This window comes from Anolis sagrei, chromosome 6 (assembly GCF_037176765.1).
Source record: "Anolis sagrei isolate rAnoSag1 chromosome 6, rAnoSag1.mat, whole genome shotgun sequence".
Lineage (NCBI taxonomy): Eukaryota > Metazoa > Chordata > Lepidosauria > Squamata > Dactyloidae > Anolis > Anolis sagrei.
The window spans coordinates 123,974,236-123,996,059 of record NC_090026.1 but is presented as its reverse complement, the minus strand read 5'-3'; the positions used below and the strand labels follow the sequence as shown (position 1 = coordinate 123,996,059).

The following is a 21,824-nucleotide window of genomic DNA, read 5'->3' as shown; positions in this document are numbered from 1 at the left end:
AATATTACCAATAACCCCGCCCCTTTTTAAAACGAGCACTCCGAACGGCCAATGGTTGCCCGGCGTGCGTAGTTACCGCAGGCCCCGCCCCTTTTCCCCTCGCCCCGTTGCTAAGGCGCCTTCGCTCTCGTCATTCCTGCTCCAGCACCTGGAGGAAGGAGGACGCGTCTCTCGCTCGCTCCTCTCTCCAATGCTTGAAGGGGCGGGGCATCTCCCTCGACCAATCAAGCGCCAACGCGTCATCCTTCGGAAGCCCACGCCCCCTTTTTTCCCTTGTGTTGTCCCTGCGCGCGCCTGCGCAGTCGGGGCTGCAGTGTTGGAACTTGGCAAGAGGGAGGATGGAGTGGAGCAGCTGAAGCAGCCAGTGAAGCAGAACTATGGGGCTGGGCGCCAGCTCTGAGAGTCCCGAGGGGGGCTCTGAGGGCTACCATGTGCACGGGGTAAGAGGCACGGCCTTAGGGCAAGCTTGGGCCCTCCAGGTGTTTTGGACTACAACTCCCACAATTCCTAACAGCCGGTAGGCTGTTAGGAATTGTGGGAGTTGTAGTCCAAAACACCTGGAGGGCCCAAGTTTGCCCAAGCCAGGTGTATTGTTATATATGTGTGCTTGTTTAAACGTAGGTATATGTTTATATAGGGTTGACTGAAAAGTAATGCCTCCACCTTCGTAACTCCTCAACAAATGGCAGTACTGGTATGTGGCAGGTACTGGCTTGTTCAGTAGACTCTCCTCTACAGTTCCATTTTGGCGGGAAGCCTTAGCATTGAATGGTAACAGACGGTAGGCTGTTAGGAATTGTGGGAGTTGTAGTCCAAAACACCTGGAGGGCCCAAGTTTGCCCAAGCCTGGTGTATTGTTATATTTGTGTGTATGTTTATATGTAGGTATATGTTTATATGGGAAGTCGGATCTGGCCACGGTAGTCCACACTCTTGTTACATCGCGATTAGATTACTGCAACACACTCTATGTGGGCCTGCCTTTGAAGACTGTTCGGAAACTCCAACTAGTCCAGCGGGAGGCAGCCAGACTGCTCACTGGAGCGTCATACAGGGAGCATACCACCCCCCTGTTGTGTTAGCTCCACTGGCTGCCGATCCAGTTCCGAGCACAATTCAAAGTGCTGGTTTTGACCTACAAAACCCTATATGGTTCCGGCCCAGTGTATCTGTCCAAACGGATCTCCCTCTACGTCCCACCCCGGAGTCTAAGATCTTCTGGGGAGGCCCTGCTCTCGACCCCGCCTCTACCACAAGTGAGATTGGCGGGGACAAGGAGGAGGGCCTTCTCGGTGGTGACCCCCCACCTGTGGAATTCACTCCCCGGGGAAATTAGATCTGCAACGTCACTCCTTTCCTTTAGGAAAAAAACTGAAAACATGGATTTGGGACCAGGCATTCGGACAATCGGGCAGATAAAGAAAGGACTTTGACAATGATTAGGAAATTACCAATGGAATAGAACTATGGAACTCTGAAAAACGAAACGCTGAGGATGAGACTAATTTATATATGATATGTTATATACTGATTGTTTTGATTGTTTTGACTGCGATAATTGTTTTAACTATGGTTTTGTACATTATGTGTCATCGAATTATGCCTTTTTTTGTAAGCCGACCTGAGTCCCCCCTTGGGGGTTGAGAAGGGCAGGGTAAAAGTACCCGAAATAAATAAATAAAATAAATATACGAGGGTTGAATGAAAAGTAATGCCTCCACCTTTGTAACTCCTCAAGAGATGGCAGTTCTGGTATGCGGCAGGTACTGGCTTTTTCAGTAGACTCTCTTCTACAGTTCCATTTTGGCAGGAAGCCTTAGCATTGAACGGTTGTGTTGTCAAAGTGCGAAGTATGGAACCCTGTGCAGACGGTCAGTCAATGCGACTTAAGCAACGTGCAGTCATTGAAATCTTGACAGCAGAAGGTGTCGCCCCAAAGGAGCTTCATCTGTTTATGGTGATCGTGTTGATGTGAGTACTGTGCGTTGTTGGGCGAGTAAGTGTAAAGATGTTGAGGTGGGAACATCTGAATTGCATGACAAACAAAGAGTTGGATGTCCTGTGACAGCAACTGCCGAGTTTCACAAGCAAAAGTTTGACAGGTTGATTTAGGACGGTTGTCGTATCACTCAGAGAAAAATTTCAAGCATAATTGGCATTTCACAAGAATGTGTGTGTCACTTTATTGCTTGGTTTGGCTATCGGAAGATCTGTGCATGATGGGTTGCGGAAAGAGTGTTGACTTCTTCCATGACAGTTTCAGAAAATTTGTTCATTGTTGGCAGAAATGTATCCAATTGTCTGGTGATTGTGTGGAAAAGTGAATAGTGGTAGTTAAAGAGCATATTCTAAGGATTATGTCTGCGTTTGGTTTATTGGGCTGGAGGTTTAGCACAGCTGGTAAATCACCAGCAATTACAAGATCTATCAACCAAAAGGTTGCAAGTTCGAAACCCCTGATTGGCGTGAGCTGCCAACTGTCAGCCCTAGCGCATTGTTTACCTAAGCAATTCATAGAATCATAGAGTTGGAAGAGACCTCATGGGTCATCCAGTCCAACCCCCTGCCAAGAAGCAGGAATATTGCATTCAAAGCACCCCTGACAGATGGCCATACAGACTCTGTTTAAAAGCTTCTAAGTAAGGAGCCTCCACCACACTTCGAAAACAGCTTTAGCTATGATTAGAGAAATTAGGTACCACTAAAAGCGGGGGAAGTGTTTTACGCCGCCATAAAGAAAGAAGATCAGAAAATGCTGGGTGACCAAAAGGAAGGAGGAAGTCCTGACTGCTCTTCGTCATAGAGGATAGAGCAACAGCACCCCCTGGACTTGAGCCCAACCTTCCATGGCACCAAAAATAGCTGAAAGAAACCATCTCCTGTTCTGTCTGTCTGTGTATTGTCTTTACAAAGTGGCATTGAATGTTTGCCGTGTATATGTACTGTGATCCGCCCTGAGTCCCCTTCGGGGTGAGAAGGGTGGAATATAAATAAAGTGTTGTTATTATTATTATTATTATTATTATTATTAAAATATTTCCATTCAAACCCAAGTAACAAAGGTGGAGGTATTACTTTTCATTCATCCCTCGTATGTATATGTATATATTATATTTATGTATATATGTATATATTTATATTTGCATATGCAGGCATATTTACTTACTTAGAATCATGGAATAATATGTTGGGTTGCATTTGAGGACTGTTTGGAAACTTCAAGTGGTCCAACGGGTGGGAACTAGGTTATCAACAGGAGCGGCGCTCAGGGCGCACACAACTCCTCTGCTGCGCTAACTCCAATGGCTGCCAGTCTGCTGCCGGGCACAATTCAAAGTGCTAGCTTTAGCCTTTAAAGCCCTAAACGTCTCCGGCCCAGCTTACCTGTCCCAACGTATTTCCCCTTATAAACCATCTAGGACTCTAAGATTGTCCGGGGAGGCCCTGCTCTCAATCCCGCCTGCATCACAAACACGTTTGGTGGGGACGAGAGACAGGGCCTTCTTAGTGGTGGCCGCTCGGCTATGGAATGCCCTTCCTGGGGATATTAGATTGGCCCCCTCACTCTTAACATTTTGGAAAAGAGTCAAGACTTTGTTGTTTGAGCAAGCGTTTTGAAAATGCAAGGTAAAACATATAGGAATTGGAATGACTGGACAACAAGATGGGACAGTGTTTTTATTAGGAGATGCAAATGATGTATGCTTTTAGTATTGCTATGGTTTTATATTATGTGTTAATGTTTTTAAATGTTTTATGGTGTTTTTGGGCATCAAATTGTTGCCATTGTAAACTGTCCTGAGTCACCTAAGAGCTGAGAAGGGCGGTATACAAATATAGTAAGTAAGTAAATAAATAAATAAACCACTCCAAGAGGCTGAATGGCCATCTGTCGGGGGTGCTTTGAATGCTGTTTTCCTGCTTCTTGGCAGCGGGTTGGATTAGATTACCCATGATATCTCTTCCAACTCTATGATTTTATCTTTTTCACATGGACTGTTGTCAAGCCAGGCACCACCCATTCTGTATCTCTTAGGCGATCCCTCGTCCAAGTATGATGGCCCTCCAAGTGTTGTGTCTTGCTGATGGGTCTGTAGGTGGCTGTAGAGCCCTATTCTTGACCCACGTGTTCTTCCGCAGTGTGGACATCGGTTTCCAGGTGGAAGGTGGTCCCAACAAGGGCTGGCTTGATGCGCCTTTCTCTTGATATGTTTCTCCCTTTCTCCCTCCATTCGTTCCTCTTCAAATTCCGCAGCACTGCTGGTCACAGCTTTCCTCCAGTTAGAGCACTCAAGGGCCAGGGCTTTCCCATTCTCGGTATCTATGCCACAGTTTTTAAGGTTATCTTTAAGCCCATATTTCAATCTCTTTTCCTGTCCACCAAGTTTCCGTTTTCTGTTCTTGAGTTGGGAGTACAGTAACTGCGTTGGGAGACTGTGATCTTTGGGCATTCGGACAACGTGGCTTTCAGTCCAGCAGAGTTGATGGCAGAGGAACATTGCTTCAATGCTGGTGGTCTTTGCTTCTTCCAGCATGCTGACATTTGTCTGCCGGTCTTCCCAAACGATTTTTCGGAGGCAATGCTGATGGAATTGTTTCAGGAATTGAGATTGACGTCTGTAGATGGTCCACGTTTCACAGGTGTATAACAGGATTGGGAGGACAAAAGCTTTGTAAACAAGCACTTTGAGATTCCTACGGATGTCCTGATCCTCAAACACTCTCTGCTTCATTCAGAAAAATGCTGCACTCACAGAGCTCAGGAAGTGTTGTATTTCAGTGTCGATGTTGATTTTTGTGGAGAGGTGGCTGCCAAGGTAGTGGAAATTGTCAACATTTTCTGATGTTACACTATCAAGTGTATTTCTGGCCATGCAGAAGGATTGGCTGGTGACTGTTGAAAGAGCATTTTGATTTTCTTTATATTCAATGCGAGGCCAAGCTTCTCATATGCTTCTGCAAAGGTGTATAGAGTGGCTTGTAGAGCTTCTTCTGAATGTATGTCTGTATGTAGGCATTTGTATATATGTGTGCCTATATATGTATTTATATGCATATATGCATAGATATGTATACTTGTGTGTATATATATCTGTGTACACATAAATGTAATATGTATCCCCTCTGGTTTTTATTATAAAATCAGATATATTGTCCCTTAGGCATTCAAACAACTGTTTTCCTCAGCTCTGTATAAACAGTACACCTAAAATATTTTAGGCCTGCTTTGTCTGTGAATGCAGATATAAGATGGAACAGAAGGAAGCACTTCTCACAAGTGATTTATCATCCTTATACTGTCAAGATTATTTCAGCTGACACAGCTGTTACCTCTTGGCTATGGGATTTTAATGTCTCAAATCCAACCTATTTTTATATTGTGCTTGACCAGTATAATGAGAGGTCCTCACAAGTATCAGGAGTTTATTATCCCCTTTTGGCAACTATACTCACAATTTATTTTCAAATAAATCATACAGATCTCTCTGTCTCCCCCTTATCTTTTTGCTCTGCACTCCTTCTGTGTTATATTTTGGAAAACAATTGTGAATGTAGTGTCCCTGTAATGTGCCTACGTGTGAGACAGGAGTTTGTGATTATATCTTAGAATAGTCTGTCTTGCGCTACTTATTCTCCTGCTTTGTACAGAAGCCATGAACCATGACAGTGGAAATGTTATGAGGCTTTCTTCAAGGTCCAGCATCCTTTAAGAGGTCCCTCTGATGTCTCTCTGTGTGCTGCTCCTCTGTTTACTTAAAAGACTTTTGAACCCACCTCTCGGAACACAGTGCCCTCATAAAGTGGCAGCATGAACACACGGATAAAAATAAAAGGCCAGGTTTTCTGCACATCTTCTCAATACTTGGGTCGGAAGAGATATCTGAGCTCCATTTTGGGTTTCAAAGACTGGATCCAGAACTTCTAGGCTGATGTCAATGGTCAGCTAATCAGTTGCTAATATCCACCCTGTTTGGCATGTGCTGGATCTCTACCCTGGTTTATTTTGGCATCAGTTGAAAAACTCAAGGATGGTCTTTTTTTACCTGTCTGATGTAACAGTTGCTGTCAGTTGATAGTTAGAGGAAGGAGGAATTTAGAGGAAGGAGAAACCTGAAGATGGCGGCCTCTCTGCAGAGCAAATGGTGACCTGACTCCTTAACTCAGGCATAGGCAGACTTCAGCCCTCCAGGTGTTTTGAACCCCAACTCCCACAATTCCTAACAGCTGGTAGGGCTGAAGTTTGCCCATGTCTGCCTTAACTATTTCTATTGCAGCCTGATGATTCCATGACAGTTGCTGGATGACAGCTGGAAGGGGTGGAAGTCAAATTCCTTTCTGCTTTTATTTTTTTAGTCCGGATCCTGAATATTTCAGTCTTTGTTAAGGCTATTTGTACTCTTTGGGATTGAGGAAATGTGGAACTGGAACACTTGTGGAGAACAGGAGGGTGTTTCTGCTGGTCATCAGGGCACCATTGCTGCGCCCAGTATGTAAACACAGGCACGTCTTCTTCCTCCCTCCCATCACTCTATTCCTTGTATCATGATGCATGCGTATGACTAATTCTAGTACTGTTATCCTTTTTGTTCTGTTAGTAGAGGAAAACATTCAGCGTTTTTGGAATCGGGAATCTTTGTAATAAAGCAAACAATAAAAAATAGGTTCATGGGAGTGGACTTTGCAAAATTACCTGAGTGGCATTTAGATTGCTTTGGGACACCTCCCAAGCAGGCCTATTCTAAAACATCTTTGAAATGCCATACCTCTACATTTGTGGCTTATGAAAATATGCTTATATGTGTGTTGCGTATGCATTGACTCTTCAGCTGCCATAAAGTTATGTGAATGTTGCTATTGGCAGAAATGGGGAAATGAGCAGGTATTTTTCTGCCGCAAACATTCCCCATCTGTCTTTGTCTATTTGGATTCTTGCATTAGATTCTGGTCGCAGAATCAATGGGATAAATGTTTGATATATATACAGGGGCTTTTTCACACTGCGCACTTAGAGCATGGACTGTACACAGCTCTAAACTCCAAATCCCAGGATTCCATAGGGCAGAACCATAGCTATTAAAAACAGATGTTAGTGCTACAGTTGTATACTGTGAAAGGGCCTCACATTAATGACTTAACATTTGGTTTTTGTTAAGCAAAATCCGAAACCTAAGATTTCATTCACACATCATAACTTTCTAGAAAATGTTTTGCATAGATGGGTCTAAATTTATTCTGGCATTACTTCCATAAATTCCTTCTGTATGTTTTAGACCTCTTCCAGCCATTTTGAACTGTCTAGAGCAGACATCCTCAAACTGTGGTCCTCCAGCCATTTGGGCCTCCAACTCCCAGAATTCCTGACAATTGAACAAGCTTGTTAGGGCTTCTGGGAATTGGAGGTCCAAAATCTGGAGGGCCGCAGTTTGAGGATGCCTGGTCTAGAGCTTAAGAGGCTGAGGGGGGAAAGGAAAGGACCTGAGGCTGTTAGGAATGGTGGGAGTTGAAGTCCAAAGCACCTGGATGACCCAAGTTTGCCCCTGGCTGCTCTAGAGTCCAAATTTGGCAAAAAGGAGTGATGTTATAGCTGTAAACTAGGGGTTGGCAAATGGTGTTTCTCAGCTCGGACAGAAGGAGCTCTTCCTGTTGTAACAAGCTTCTGATCACTTAGTTTGTAATCACGTTTGGTGTAGACCTTTTCTGCTTTAAATGAAACTGCCAACTTAATTTAGAATATATATGCTTGACAATGGCATTCCTTTTCATGCAGTTCATGCATGTGTAAACTGTGCTATTTTTGCAGGTCCAAGACAACTCGCCGGCTCAGCTGGCTGGATTGGAGCCATTCTTTGACTTCATCCTGACAATAGGACACACCAGACTGGTAAGTGACTGGCACACAAGGCCCTCTGAACCCGTGCTTTTGTTTGTTTGCAATTTTCTTGTAAATCAGGGACTGTGCTTGAAAAAAAAAAGTTACTTGTTTTGAACAACATGTCCCAGAGTTCCTCCAGTGAGTATGGTCAGTAGCAGCAGACAAGGACTGTCCTTATTGATCATATTTCAGCCTTTCTGGCTGAAGCGTACAACAGCTGACAGACCCTGCAGACTTAATTTTGGATAACATAATGCAAACTGGAACACATTTTTCTATCTAACATCAGATATGGTCTTGCTGGTGTAGCTGCATTCCTTCCCCTTTGGCATGTACAGCTAGAAAGAATTACTTTCAGTCATCTGGACCTGTTTCTGCTGCAAACATCCCTACCTCATGAGGGCAGAGAGCAAGCATCATGTGGCAAACTATACAAGGAAGGCAAGGAGGGTGTTGACACTGGTTGCTGGGTCACAAAAGCTGCTTCCAGAGCTTGTTCAAATATGACCCTGTCAATAGTTAACTGGTTCAAAGGGGCTTGGCTCACATACACTGGACAAGACAAATAGAGTTGGTTTGAATTTAGGAAAGGAAAAAAAACTTTGCTGCTATATTGCCTTTTTTTAACCTAATGTGAGCCCATCTTATTTAGAACTGGATTCTCCTTCTTTCAGTGAGACATGTGCTCAGCCCAGCCTATGAGTGTTAACAGTACTTTTCATATAACCTACAAGACAAACCATATAATATGAGTATAATAATTGATGGCAGTGTTAGATGTTTGCATATGGAATGCATTCTCTTTTTTGTTCACTTGAGGTGTGTGCTTCTGGTTATTATTACTAGCATTCTGAGGCATGGAAAAGCACAACAAACATTTGATGGAATCTTTGGGCCACATGTGGCCCCTGGTTGTGTTTGTGACCCTAGTTGCCCTTTCTTTCATGATAGTTCTGAAATTCTTTGTCAATAGAGCCCCTGGCTTTCTGAAAGTCTTTTAAACTTCCCCTGTTGGAAGGAAAGAGACACATTCTTGCAATTTTGTGTAATTCTAGCATTTTCTTGCACCACAGAAAACTGGAGCTCTTGCCTCTGAATTCAATGGCTTTCAGGGACAATGGAAACTACAATGGGTTGGGGTACATGGACCATTCAGTTCCTTCATACGGAGAAGTTCTCCAGCCATTAATTCAATCAGTAAATTTAAGGTAGTAACCATCACCACCACATCCTGTGATCATAAAGCTCCGCGGAGAGATTTATGCAACCCTCTAGGCATAACCGAACTACAATTCCCAGGAGTCAGTGGTGAGGAGTGTTAAAATTACAATCCACCAACATCTGGAAATCTGAGCAGACCCTAGTTATTGATCATAATTTGTCAAAAAGGAACAGAGTTGGAACTGTTTCATTGTGGAGGAAATGTCAGAGCTTAAGCATTAGTTTATTCTGTTAAAAAAATCACCCTTCTGTCAATGATTTCCTGAATCAGAGAGTCTGTTGACTGAAGTGCCTGAAAACAATGTTCTGGTCTTCTCCCTTCCTTGTGTTTAGAATAAAGAGGGTGACACCCTGAAAGATCTCTTGAAAGCCAATGTGGAGAAGGCTGTGAAACTGGAGGTCTACAACATCAAAACAATGAAAGTCCGAGAGGTGGAGGTGACCCCCAGCAACATGTGGGGAGGGCAGGGCCTCCTGGGAGCCAGTGTGAGGTTCTGCAGTTTTCAAGGTGCCAATGAGCATGTTTGGCATGTGCTGGTAAGCAAGAAACGTACTTATTTGAACCACAATTGGGTCATTTGTCTATATATTGAGGTATTGTTTTTTGAGGTGCCCTGGTTTGGGCATATTCAGGTATAAGGAGAAGCCTGGAATTGGGTTTATCATTTAAAAAATACTATTGTACTGGGACCTGCTAGCCTGTCCCTGTTTAGAGCTAGTAGACAATTTAATAAAATATAATATATTATGTCTAGCACACTAACATTTTTAAATTATCTGCCATAAAGCCTTTGAACATGCCAGAACATTTTGTAGTTGTTTTTATGTCACACTTTGGTACCAGCCTTAAGGCTCAATCCAACTTACACAAAGTACATACAGATACGGTGTGCATAATAAAAGTGCACATCATACAAAACTTAGAAGGCAGTTAATCTATCACCAACATTAAACACTGTCAAAAGGATTTGTTGTTGTGTTGCCTTCAAGTAACTTCCGGCTTATTGTCTAGTCTCTCTAAGACTTGAGTGTCAGAGATTGGAATCAGTCTTTTCCTTTGTTCAACAAAATGTACTTGTGACTGTCCTAAGACAGAAAGGAAGGCCTCCTCAGAGGACCTCAAAGCATGGGAGGCTCATATGTGTTCTCGTCCATTAAGAGGCCATCTACAAGAATTTATTAGAGAGGTCGACAGAAACAGAACAAGTGAAAGACTGTATGGTTAAATGGGCAACCAACATTGGACATGCAATTAAGATGGAGGACTGGGAAAGAATATGGAACTATAAGGTACACATACGGATATGACCAGAAAGAGAGCTGGTACAAAGTGATGTAGCAGTGGTACATAACCCCCCCCCCCCCCCCAGTTTGCAAAATGTCGTAAAAACATATAGAATAAATGTTGGACCTGTGGTGGACCTGCAAAGTAGCAGAAAAGTACTGGAAGGAAATACAAGGAAGAATTCAGAAAATATTGGAAATAAAAATTCAGCTGTAACCAGAATATTTCTTATTGGGCATAACAGACATAGAGAAAAACAAAGATATCCTGTTTTAACTATTTTGTGACAGCAGCCAGAATAATTTATGCACAAAATTGGAGAACAAAGTTCCATGAATAGACGAATGGCTCCTGAAAATAGCCAAAATAATGAGTATGGACAATCTGACTCAGCTATTAATGAACCACCAAGATAGCAAAAAAATAAAATAGATAGGTCACCATTCAAAGACTATTTGACAAAAGAGAAAATACAAATGGTAATATAAATAATATATAATATATAATATACTACCTAATATAGTTAAGGAAGACAAAGAGAAAAAGTGTTCACACTTGGCTAAAGGGTGAAAAGGGGAAGCAGAAACCAATAAGATATGAAATAAAGACTTTTTTTTACCATAATGAAGATTGGAGGTCAACAAAATCTCCCTCCCCCTTTCTGTTTTCCTTTTTTTTTTTCTTTTTTCACCCTTTCCCCTTTCTTTTTAACTCGCGTTGCTAGAAAGCAGTAATATCTAGAGGCTTTCCCAATAGGCAATTGTTGCCCCCTATTTTTGCCCTAAAACCCTCTTTCCTGCCCTTTCTGACCTTATTTTACAATATTGTATTAAATATTTTCATAAATAAATCTTAAAAAAAAAAGAGGACATCCGTTTCTTCTGGATGGTTCCCCATCCCATCACATGTCCAACTCTACCATGCAATTCAATTGATGCCTGGGATTACCAAGAGCAGAGCCTTGTTAAGGATTTCATATTTATTTATTTCATGTCAAAAGCATTGCATAAATAAGTATAAAACTGATAAAATAGAGGGAGCATGTGTCTAAATAATTTTAGATCAGAAACGGGCAACAGCGACCACATTGTCCGTCGCTTTAAACAATTCTTCCTCTGTGCATGAGGCAGGGCATTGCTTTACAAAGATCTCATATTGAACATAGTCTTCCTCTTGGGAAGAAGAGTTAATCTCAGATACTAATTGCATAGTAGGACATAGTTTGCAAAACAACGAATAAAGACTTTTTTGCACTCTTCCACCTATTGCATGGGTGCAGGAATTGACATAAATGATGGTTTTCTCTCTAGGATGTGGAGCCAGGTTCACCAGCAGCTTTGGCCGGTCTGAGGCCACACACGGACTACATTGTTGGATCAGATCAGATACTGCAGGAGGTAAAATGGGCAGTGTGGATTGTAGATGGCATTGAGAGGTAGTCATGGGGGTGGGCATGACTGAAAGGCTTTGCTATGGAAAACATTTACTATGGTAGTTATATCCCATTCTGTATCCACAACTATAAGGCTGGCATACAGCAAAATCAATTTAGAGCAGTTCAGAACAATAAGAATAATTTTAAACAAACTGAAACATGTTAAACTATATCTCACAACCTTAGTGCCCTTCAGATGAACATTCCGTTCTCCTGACCAGTCTCTGTATATCTGTATATACTCGAGTATAAGCCGACCCAAATGTAAGCCAAGGTATCTAATTTTACCTCAAAAAACTGGGAAAACGTATTGACTCAAGTATAAGCCAAGGGTGGGAAATGCAGCAGGTACTGGTCAATTTCAAAATGAAAATAGATACCAATAAAATTACATTAATTGAGGTATCAGTAAGTCCAATGTTTTTGAATATTTACATAAAACTGTAATTTAAGATAACTGTCCAACTTTGATGAAACCATTATTTTCATCTTTTTCAATGTAAATGTGCTTATGTATCCTTGCAATAATAATAAAGAGAATAAGATAATAAATGTAATAATTTATTAATAAAAATAAATTATTACATTTATTATTATTTTTGATTGAAATAATGGAAACATAGTAATTAGAGTTATAATAGAGTAAAATAATAAATGTAAATAATAAATGTAATAATACTAATAGAGTAAAATAATAAATGTATTACAAATAATAATAATAATAACAGAGTAAAATAATAAATAACCTTGAGTATAAGCCGAGGGGGACTTTTTCAGCCTAAAAAAGAGCTGAAAAACTAGGCTTATACTCAAGTAAATCTTTCTGTGTAAAACAGTATCATTACTAAAAGATTCATTGTCCTTCGTGTGCAAGATTTTTGGAATGCTTCATCTTAAGCAATAGAGGGAAGCAGAAAAAGGTGGATCAAAACCCCAAAGAAATTTAGCAGAAATAATTCTTACAGAAGAATGAAATTTTAATCCACACAGTTCCACACATATCTTTTGGAGGGAGGGGAACGAGCAAAAGACCTAGTAGGGCAGACCTATTAAGTCCTCTGCTCCCACCCTCCAAAACCTGGAAAGCAGACATTTATAATGAGGAAGCAAAGCTTATAATTATTGGGTGAATAACAGAAGTCTCTCTTCCACAGTCAGAAGATTTCTTCTCCCTGATTGAATCCCATGAAGGGAAGCCTTTGAAGCTGATGGTCTACAACATGGAAACCGATTCCTGTCGAGAGGTTTTTGTCACCCCAAATGGAGCCTGGGGTGGAGAAGGGAGGTAAGCTTAACTGTTTTTAATTTGCTTTAGGTATTGTATTATTGTATTGTGTTTTGAGGCCTTGGCCTATGTAAGCCGCATCGAGTCCTTCGGGAGATGCTAGCGGGGTACAAATAAAGTAATAATAATAATAATAATAATAATAATAATAATAATAATAATAATAAGATATATACCAATTGAGGTCCACTTTGGTAGATTAAGTAGGGCTATTCCTAGCTTGCCACACATTGACTCATGTTGGGTGAGCTACGTTACATCACAAGTTGATACTAGATGTTTGAGATAGTTTTTGCAATTCTTGGTGCTCTGTGAATTCCAATTTGCTTCCATGTGTGTATGCTGAGAAGTCTAACCTCTTGAAACTCAAAAGAGTGGGGGAGATTTGCTTACTTGAAGGGCATCATGACTACATTCCTGGTGATCATATTGCCTCTAGATCAGTGGTTCTCAACCTGTGGGTCCCCAGGTGTTTTGGCCTACAACTCCCAGAAATCCCAGCCAGTTTACCAGCTGTTGGGAGTTGAAGGCCAAAACATCTGGGGACCCACAGGTTAAGAACCACTGCTCTAGATAATGCTCAGTCAGGCAACAACAGAGTGCTGAGGATCACAAAATTGCCATACTTTCCTTCCTCTCAGGGTCCTTCCAGACATGGCCAGATCCCACAATTTAATTGGGGTGGACAGATTGTTAGATGTTCTCCTGGATCAAAATGACACGTTAGGACCTTGGTCTGAGAGGGGAAAGTGGCAGTGCCATCTAATTCTTTGGGTTTCTGGAGCCTGCAAAAATAGGATGGCAGTGAGAATTGATGATCCAGAGACTCTATGGTAAAGTTAGTAAACATTTACTTTTATTGTCACAGATTTTATCTCAAATAAAAGAGTAGATAGAAAAAAAGGGGTTACCTAAGTTTGGTTGAAGAGTCTCTAATGCTGACTCTTTTGTCTGTGTGGAAGGCATTTGGAAATAGAATCCTCATGGCGTTTCCTTCTCAAACTTGGGTCATAAAGCACTAAAGACTTTTGGGAAGAAGAGCGAGAGCATGCAGCAAACAAAAACATCTGGAGTTATGTACATTCACAAGAGGTGAAAACAAGACGGCAGACAAGCACCACAGGGTTCCCTTTGTCCCTAGTATTGATGGTTCTTCATTTCCAGCATAACTATTATTTCCATGCTCAGATGTGGAGAGGCTTCTGTTTTCAGACTTAAAACAGTGAATGGAGTTATTGATGAATATGAGTGAGAATGAAGGGAACTTGCTCCAGTTGTCACATTGTCCTCTGAGTCACTTCTTGCCTTCTGAAACAATTCCCCATCACCATGTGAGCAGGCGTGAAGAGAATCTGTGTTCGTGGGCCATCTGGCAGTGACCTTTGGGGCTGGGAAGGCGGCAGTGCCTCACTTTGGTCAACGGCTAATATTGTCAGAGGGAGATGTTAGCATTTCTAGTCAGATCTCTGTGTGTAGAGGATGCCAAATGTCATATATATATATTTATGTACAAATTGACTTCATGTCTAAGTTGTGGGCAAGTTTGGGGGCCAAAATTATGGATTCTTATATTATGGATAATTCGGAAGTCATTTGGCTAATAGGGACTGCTGTTTGCTTTGATTTTAAGTTTGATTATACTTATGTCATTGTACTTATACTTATGTTTTGTTGTCTGCATGTGGCACTTGGAGTGCTTCTGTGAGCCACCCCGAGTCCCTTTTGGGAGATGGTGGTGGAGTGCTACTAATAATAATAATTTGCTGTGTTCTCATTTTATAGTTATATACAAAATGAGGTTATATACACTTGCTCATCGGTTAGATACCCACCTTTGCCTGTTAGAAGTGTATACCATCTTAACTCTATTTTTTTTAGTCTATTTTAAAGAGTTTTAAATAACTTATCATGTTGTAAATGTTTGTGATGTATTATGTCATGTTTATTTAAGTTGTCATTTTTATGATTTTTATCAAGATTGTTTTTACCTTCCAGTGTGAGTTGTTGTTTTGGTATTGAATGTTTGCGTTTGTGTTTATTTTACTGGAAACTGCCCTGAGTCTCCTCAGGGAGATAGAGTGGGTTATAAATAAAGTATTAATATTTGAAACACAACAAGATGAGTCCACAGCAATCACTCTGCTGGCCGTTGTATTGGATCACACGTCGGATACTTCCCAAGTGTTTAAGACTGTGTGATGTATCGGTGAATAATGCGTGTAGATCCCAGTAAGGTGGCCTTTTGCAGCTGACAGAGGGTAATTTTGTCAGTGCCAATTGTGTTTAAGTGCAGGCCAGGGTCTTGAGGCACTGCACCTAGTATGCCGATCACCATTGGGACCATCTTGACTGGCTTGTCCTAGAATCTTTGCAGTTTGATCTTTAAATCCTCATAACGTGTCAGCTTTTCCAGTTGTTACTCTTCATTCCTGCTGTCACCTGGGATTGCAACATCGGCAATCCACACTTTGTTTTTTAACACGATCATGAGGTCAGGAGTATTGTGCTCCAAAACTCTGTCTGTCTGAATTCGGAAGTCCCAGAGGAGTTTTACGTGTTCGTTTTCTGTACCTTTTTCTGGCTTGTGATCCACCAGTTCTTATTCTTATTTCTTTCAACAAGAGAAGCTACGCTTCTGTTTGTGATTAACAAGGTCTTTTTCCGTTTCCTTTCTTGTAAAGTTTAGGGTGTGGGATTGGATATGGCTATTTGCACAGAATCCCAACGCAGCCTGCTGTACCGAAGAAAAAAACAGAAGCCAGTCCCGCTTCTCCTTCCCCATCAGGAGACACGCCTGCAGAGCCCCCTTCGAATGGCTATACAGAGGTAAGCATTTTGATATGAAAGATGACACACAGCAGTGGTGCCTAGTACTTCCAACATTAGCCTTTTCCCTTATACTTTATTTGACTTACAAGGTGGGCTAAAGCACTTAGAATGTCATAATATGATGAGAATACCATGCAGAATTCTTTTTCCCCACTCCCAACAATGCAAGAAATCTGCAGTGATTATCTGTCCTTTCATGCAAGGGCAAAATAATCAAGGATTCCAAAAGGCGATGCAGTGAATTAGGTATTTGATGAAATGTTGTCTATCTCCTTATAGCAGGCATGGACAAACTTGGGCCTGCCAGGTGGTTTGGACTTCAACTCCCACAATTCCTAACAGCCTACTGGGAATTGAAGTGCAAAACACCTGGAAGGCCCAAGTTTGCCCATGCCTGCCCTATAGCAATGTATAAAATGTTCCTAATTCTGAAATGGGCAACCCCTTCTGAAAAAGAGTGCTTTCTTTTTTCTCTCCAGGCACCTCTGTTGGCAGCTAATGTCCAAAGTGAGGAATCCACAGACCATGATTACAGCACCACTCAAAGTGTGACTGTGTATCCATCAGAAAATTCTCTTCACCCGCCTCCTCCGGTCCAGAGAGTCATGGATCCAGGTATTTTGAAAGACATAAGCATCCTTGTGCAAAAATCTGGCTCAAAAGGGGCTGTGCTTTTGATCTGACAAAAGCAGCTCTTGACATAATGGATTTTCCTTCCATGAGCAGTGAGAAGCAGGGCAAGGCACTGAAAAGGAATAGTCCTTGAAGGAGATCTAGACTGACCTCCTGCATTGAAGCACTACTAAGATGTGAAAGAGCCACGCTTCCTCCACAAATATCCCATGTCTCACAAACAGGGAGTTGAGACTGATTTGGCATGTCTCTAAAATAAAGAAATGTAGGAGCAGAAATTAATTATGTGAAGCACTTCCAGAAAAGCCCAAATAATGTGGTTCATTTTGAAGAGTCTGTTTGCAGCTTACCAAATACTTAACAGCATCTATTGAGCGTAATTCATTACATTCACTGCCATCCCCCTTTTCCTTATGTGTTTTCTGTTAATTTAGATTGTGAGGTGGACACATTAATGATTTGCAAGCAGCCCATGAAGCTTTTTTGATTGAAGGGAGGAAAATATAAATATATACTCAAGTATAAGCTGGTCCGAATATAAGTCGAGGCACCTAATTCTATCTGAAAAAAACTGGGAAAACATATTGACTCAAGTATAAGTTGGGAGTAGGAAATGCAGCAAATACTGGTAAATTTCAAAATACAAATAGATACCAATAAAATTACATTAATTGAGGCATCTGTAGGTTAAACATTTTTGAATATTTACATAAAACTAATTTAAGATAAGACTGTCCAACTCTGATTAACACTATTCTAACTTTATAATAAAGATAATAATAATAACAGAGTAAAATAATAAATAACTTTGACTCAATTATAAGCCAAGGGGAGCTTTTTCAAACCTAAAAAAGGGGCTGAAAAACTAGGCTTATACTCAAGTATATACAATAAATGTTAACCTGAGTTCTCTTTAATTGCACGTCATTTGATTGGTATTTGGGGGAAGGGAGTTTCATTTTGAATTCCATAGTTCTCATATGCATAATAAATGACTGACTGTTCCCTTTTCCCCTCTTTCAGGTTTCATAGATATGTCTGGGGCTTCATTTCCTGAATTGATTGACTTAGTGAAAACAATCAATGTGCCTTCTTCTTCCTCTACTACTTTTAACTTAACAGACACTCTGACGGCAAGTGGCAGCTTAGAAACTCACGGTGCAGAGCAGCCACATTTGGGTAACCATGTTTTAAAACTTTTTTTTTACTTTTGAAATGTGTGATTGAATTGGAGACAGTGATTGTAGGCAGTTTTATTAACTCGATTCTTGGTAAAACTTGGCAATGTAATCTCAGACTGGCTGCCCAGATGCAGTGGTCAAAAGCATCATAATTTTAATAATGTGTTTCAGTCTTTATGTGATTTTAAATTCATGTTTTAATGTATATGTTTATTTTATATCGGTTGTGTATATGGTATCAAATTGTTGCCTTTGTACGACCGCTCTGAGTTCTCTTTAGGGTTGAGAAGGGCGGGGTATAAATACTGTAGATAAATAATATATTTAGAAAGCACACTACGTTGCTTGATGGTGTGGCCTCAAAAGCCCTTGGTATAGAAATATTCTGCAAAATGACTGCAGTCTTGTGTATTTTATTATTGTCTTGCACAATACTTTTCCAGGCACAATTGCTTGAATAATGCTTCTCCAGCATAAAAGGTGATTAACTGGGCAATACAGAGCTGGGGTATCAAAATTTGCCTGGCAGCCACATCTGCTGTACTCTCTGCTTTGCCCTGGAGCTGCTCTTAGAATATGGTCACTGTAAGCTCCCTAGAACTAAGGCAGGAGGGGCAGAGGTTACTTGCTCAACCAGTTCAGTGTTTTACTGAAGACGCTTGCTGAAATCCGAAGAGCTTGGCAAGTTATGTGAGAATAGAGCCCAATCTTATTTAACAAGCTTGATACTCAGGATTTGGTTACTGCTTTCAGAAGGGCCCGTGCCATTCAGGGAGTTGGTGCAGAGGATCTATCTGTCAGCATAATTTCCCCTCAAAAGGGGGGAAAATAGAAATGGTGAAGCAGCAACAACAGCAGTAGCAGCAGTTCAGCAGATCAGAAGCTTCTAGTGCCAGTAGAGTGATGCAGGACTTAAGCAATACAGGAGCAGAGTAAAGCTTTAAAAGTTATAAAAAAAAACTTTATTCAAAGAGTTTCATGGCCAGAATCATTCAAAGAACTACATATCTAGATGGGAAAGTTAACAGGGCCTAGCCATCTAACTCACTCGCAACAGACATCTTGCCTCTCTCCATGTCCACAGGAAAAGAAGAAAAGGTAGAACAAAATGGGGGACTCAGGGGCTTGCCATGTGCTCAGAAAAGGAGCCGTGTCCCTGAGATGGATTGGTCTAACAAGAAAGGTTTTAGGAGGAGAGAACAGAGAGAAAGATGGACAAAGTGGCCAATGGGGGCAGGGTTTTCTCCTGCCATCTGTCTAATATTATAATAATAAAAAATAAATTTTATGGTGTGCGTCGTTGTCCGGATACTTATTTGGGCACGACACACACTTTTTAAAGGAGGTAGTAGTCATTGTTGTTTTGTTTTAAGGTAAAGCCAAGCTTGTTATTGCAACTTTAAGTTATTTCCTTATGTTTTCTGGGATTACAATGCAGTCTCTGATTTCCTTGCTGCTTTTAGTGGCGGATTGGAAGAACTGAGGGTAGCCCCGCCCACAGGCTATTTATACGGACGGGGAAGGTGGGCAGGGCTACTCTAACATTAGTCTCAAGAATTTCCATTGCTGCTTGCGCGAGCGCAGGAATATACCGTATGTGCAAATTCACAGCTGACCACTAAGGGAAAATAAATTTTATCCCACCCTATCTCCCTGTGGGGACTCAGGGGACTTGATGAGGTCTGTTCTTGTGCAGGATATGGTTGATTTCCAACATTATCATGGGATTTTCATTGGTAAAACAAAAGAATCAGAAAAAAAAGGAGAGGCTTCCATTTGAACTGTTGCCCTTGTACCCCTCAAAAATCTGCCCTGAGGACTGAGAAAAAGTCTAGAGCAGTGGTTCTCAACCTGGGGTGCCCAGATGTTTTTGGCCTACAACTCCTAGAAATCCCAGCCAGTTTACCAGCTGTTAGGTTTTCTGGGAGTTGAAGGCCAAAAACATCTGGGCACCCCAGGTTGAGAACCACTGGTCTAGAGAGTCAGGTGTTTGGGTAGTTTGGGTAGTTCAGAGTTTGCAAAGGAAGATGCAAAATTTCTGCTACTCTGGGCAGGCAGAGGCAGCAATGAGTTGTATTTCGTAGGTTAAATTACTATTTATGGTAATCATGCTAAATAAATATGTGGCTTGTTTGTTTTCAGATCAGGCCACCCTTCCAGTGTCAGAAGATCCAACATCATCTTGCCCAGCCTCACAGGAATTAAGACCTTTGGACCCCCTTTTACCATCCCCAGACGTCTCTGTAAATGCTGCATCTCACCTTGATGGTGGTGCTCCAGAAACGGGTCTGCTCCCAGATGGGACTGAGACTTCCTCGTTGTCCAAAACATTACAGAGTGACACTGATGACAGAAAGAGTGAGGAACTGAGAGAAGAAGCTTCATAGCCCTCAGCATTGACAGCCCTTTCTGATGCTTTAATAATTCCTGGACCTGCAAAGCTGGCCCTGAGATGCATTACAACAAGATCCAAGCTGCCTTCCCTGGCATCGCCCCCCCACAAATCACTATTGGTTGCTGACTCATAACCTTGAACATCTGGGTAAATGGTGCTCAAGAATAATGCTGAGTTTGAGAAAAAGCTTTTTGGTGAAGTGCTGCTTTATAGGAATAGAAACAACTGCCAAAATGGCTCGCAGGAGGGGCGTAGTTGATAGAACAGAGGAGTTCATCCTCTTGTTTGAATTCTGACAGCTGCCTGCACGTTCCTTGCTCAAAGCCTACAAGACTAGAAATGACTTTGATTTTTAAAACTTATTTAATGATTTCACAGGAATAATTTTTATAACTTGAGCTAGTGTTTTAGACACTGAGGAAGGACCCAACTCAGAATGGAAAATATATGTTGAAGTATTCTTTCAGATTGTTAGGACATGTTTCAGGCCCTCATCCCACACTGCTCATGTAGCCATCCCTCCACATTTGAGGTTTTGGCTTCTGAGTATTGGATTAAATTGTTCTGTCTGGGAATCTCTTAAGTCCTTCTATCATGCTGGAAAACCTAGAGATTTCAAGAGAGAGTGGCTGTCTGGGCCCTCCAATGCAATTCTGTGGTCAATCTCCAGCAGCTTGACCATGGAGCCATTTTAAAAGAACTATACATTTCTAAAGTATTCCATCAGGTTAAAAAAAATACCAATTTTTGATTTGCTTTTTCTTCACGTTTGTATGGGTCCTGTGCCACTAACCCAAGTGGCAATGGAGGGCTGACTGTATGCAACAGGCAGTTTTGTACATTGCAGGCTATATTGTGGTTTGATGTATGTATGATGCCTTCTTCACCCTTGAGACCTCACATTAGTATGTGGGTGTGCTAAAGACAGAAAGCCCTGGTAAGGAATACCTATGAGCCAAATAGGCTGGATCATGCCCTTAGATTGAACTGTACTTTCAAACCTCCAACTGCTGTTTACTCATATACGACTGTTTTTTTTAATGCAGAAATCTACTTTGTGGCCAACAGTTTTCTTCAGATTGGATACTTCAGCAATTTCATTTTATATTTACCTTTTAACTGGGAATACATGTTGCACAAAAGGTTCTCCAGAGCTTTTTTCAGCTATTCAAGGCTGAGATTCTAAGATGAAATAAGTTAACATTTTATTAACCTACTTGAGTAATTGGTAGAATCTATTCTCATTTGAGGTGCATGCCAATGAGAAAGTCAGCCACTGCATTTCTCACTAGAGGAGGTTGGTTCTTCCTTTGGACCTCTAACACTACTGAAAATGGACATGTTTTCTTTCAATGGAAATAATGGAGGAACTTCAGATTTACCTTTTAGCACAAGCTAGCGCTTATTCTGGAATGGTTTTTATGAATCAGTTTTGATTCACTGGTTCAGTTTCCTGGAAGACTGGAAATAAATGCTTTTCAATGTGTAAAGTTGTTATTTTTTAAAAAAACCAGATTCCAACTCTACAGGCCTTCTTCAACATGACCGGGGTTCCCCTTCGTAACAGAAGTTTTGTAATACTCTCTCTGTGTGCCCAGCCCTCTTTACAAACATCAGTGATTGGTTCCACAAGCTGTAAAGAGATATGCACATACCTTTCTGTACCAATAAAAAAATCTTAGATTCA

At 41.2% G+C, this 21,824-nt stretch overlaps 1 protein-coding gene across 1 annotated transcript; it reads left to right on the top strand.

Annotated features, from left to right (window-relative positions):
* Positions 1-149: 149 nt before the first annotated feature.
* On the top strand, positions 150-21,824 carry GORASP1 (golgi reassembly stacking protein 1). The gene is made up of 9 exons (XM_060782626.2): positions 150-440; positions 7,802-7,882; positions 9,428-9,631; positions 11,690-11,776; positions 12,969-13,099; positions 15,781-15,925; positions 16,408-16,543; positions 17,585-17,740; positions 19,885-21,824. The coding sequence occupies exons 1-9, from the start codon at positions 378-380 to the stop codon at positions 20,127-20,129; spliced, it is 1,248 nt and encodes a 415-aa protein (XP_060638609.2). The 5' UTR covers positions 150-377; the 3' UTR covers positions 20,130-21,824.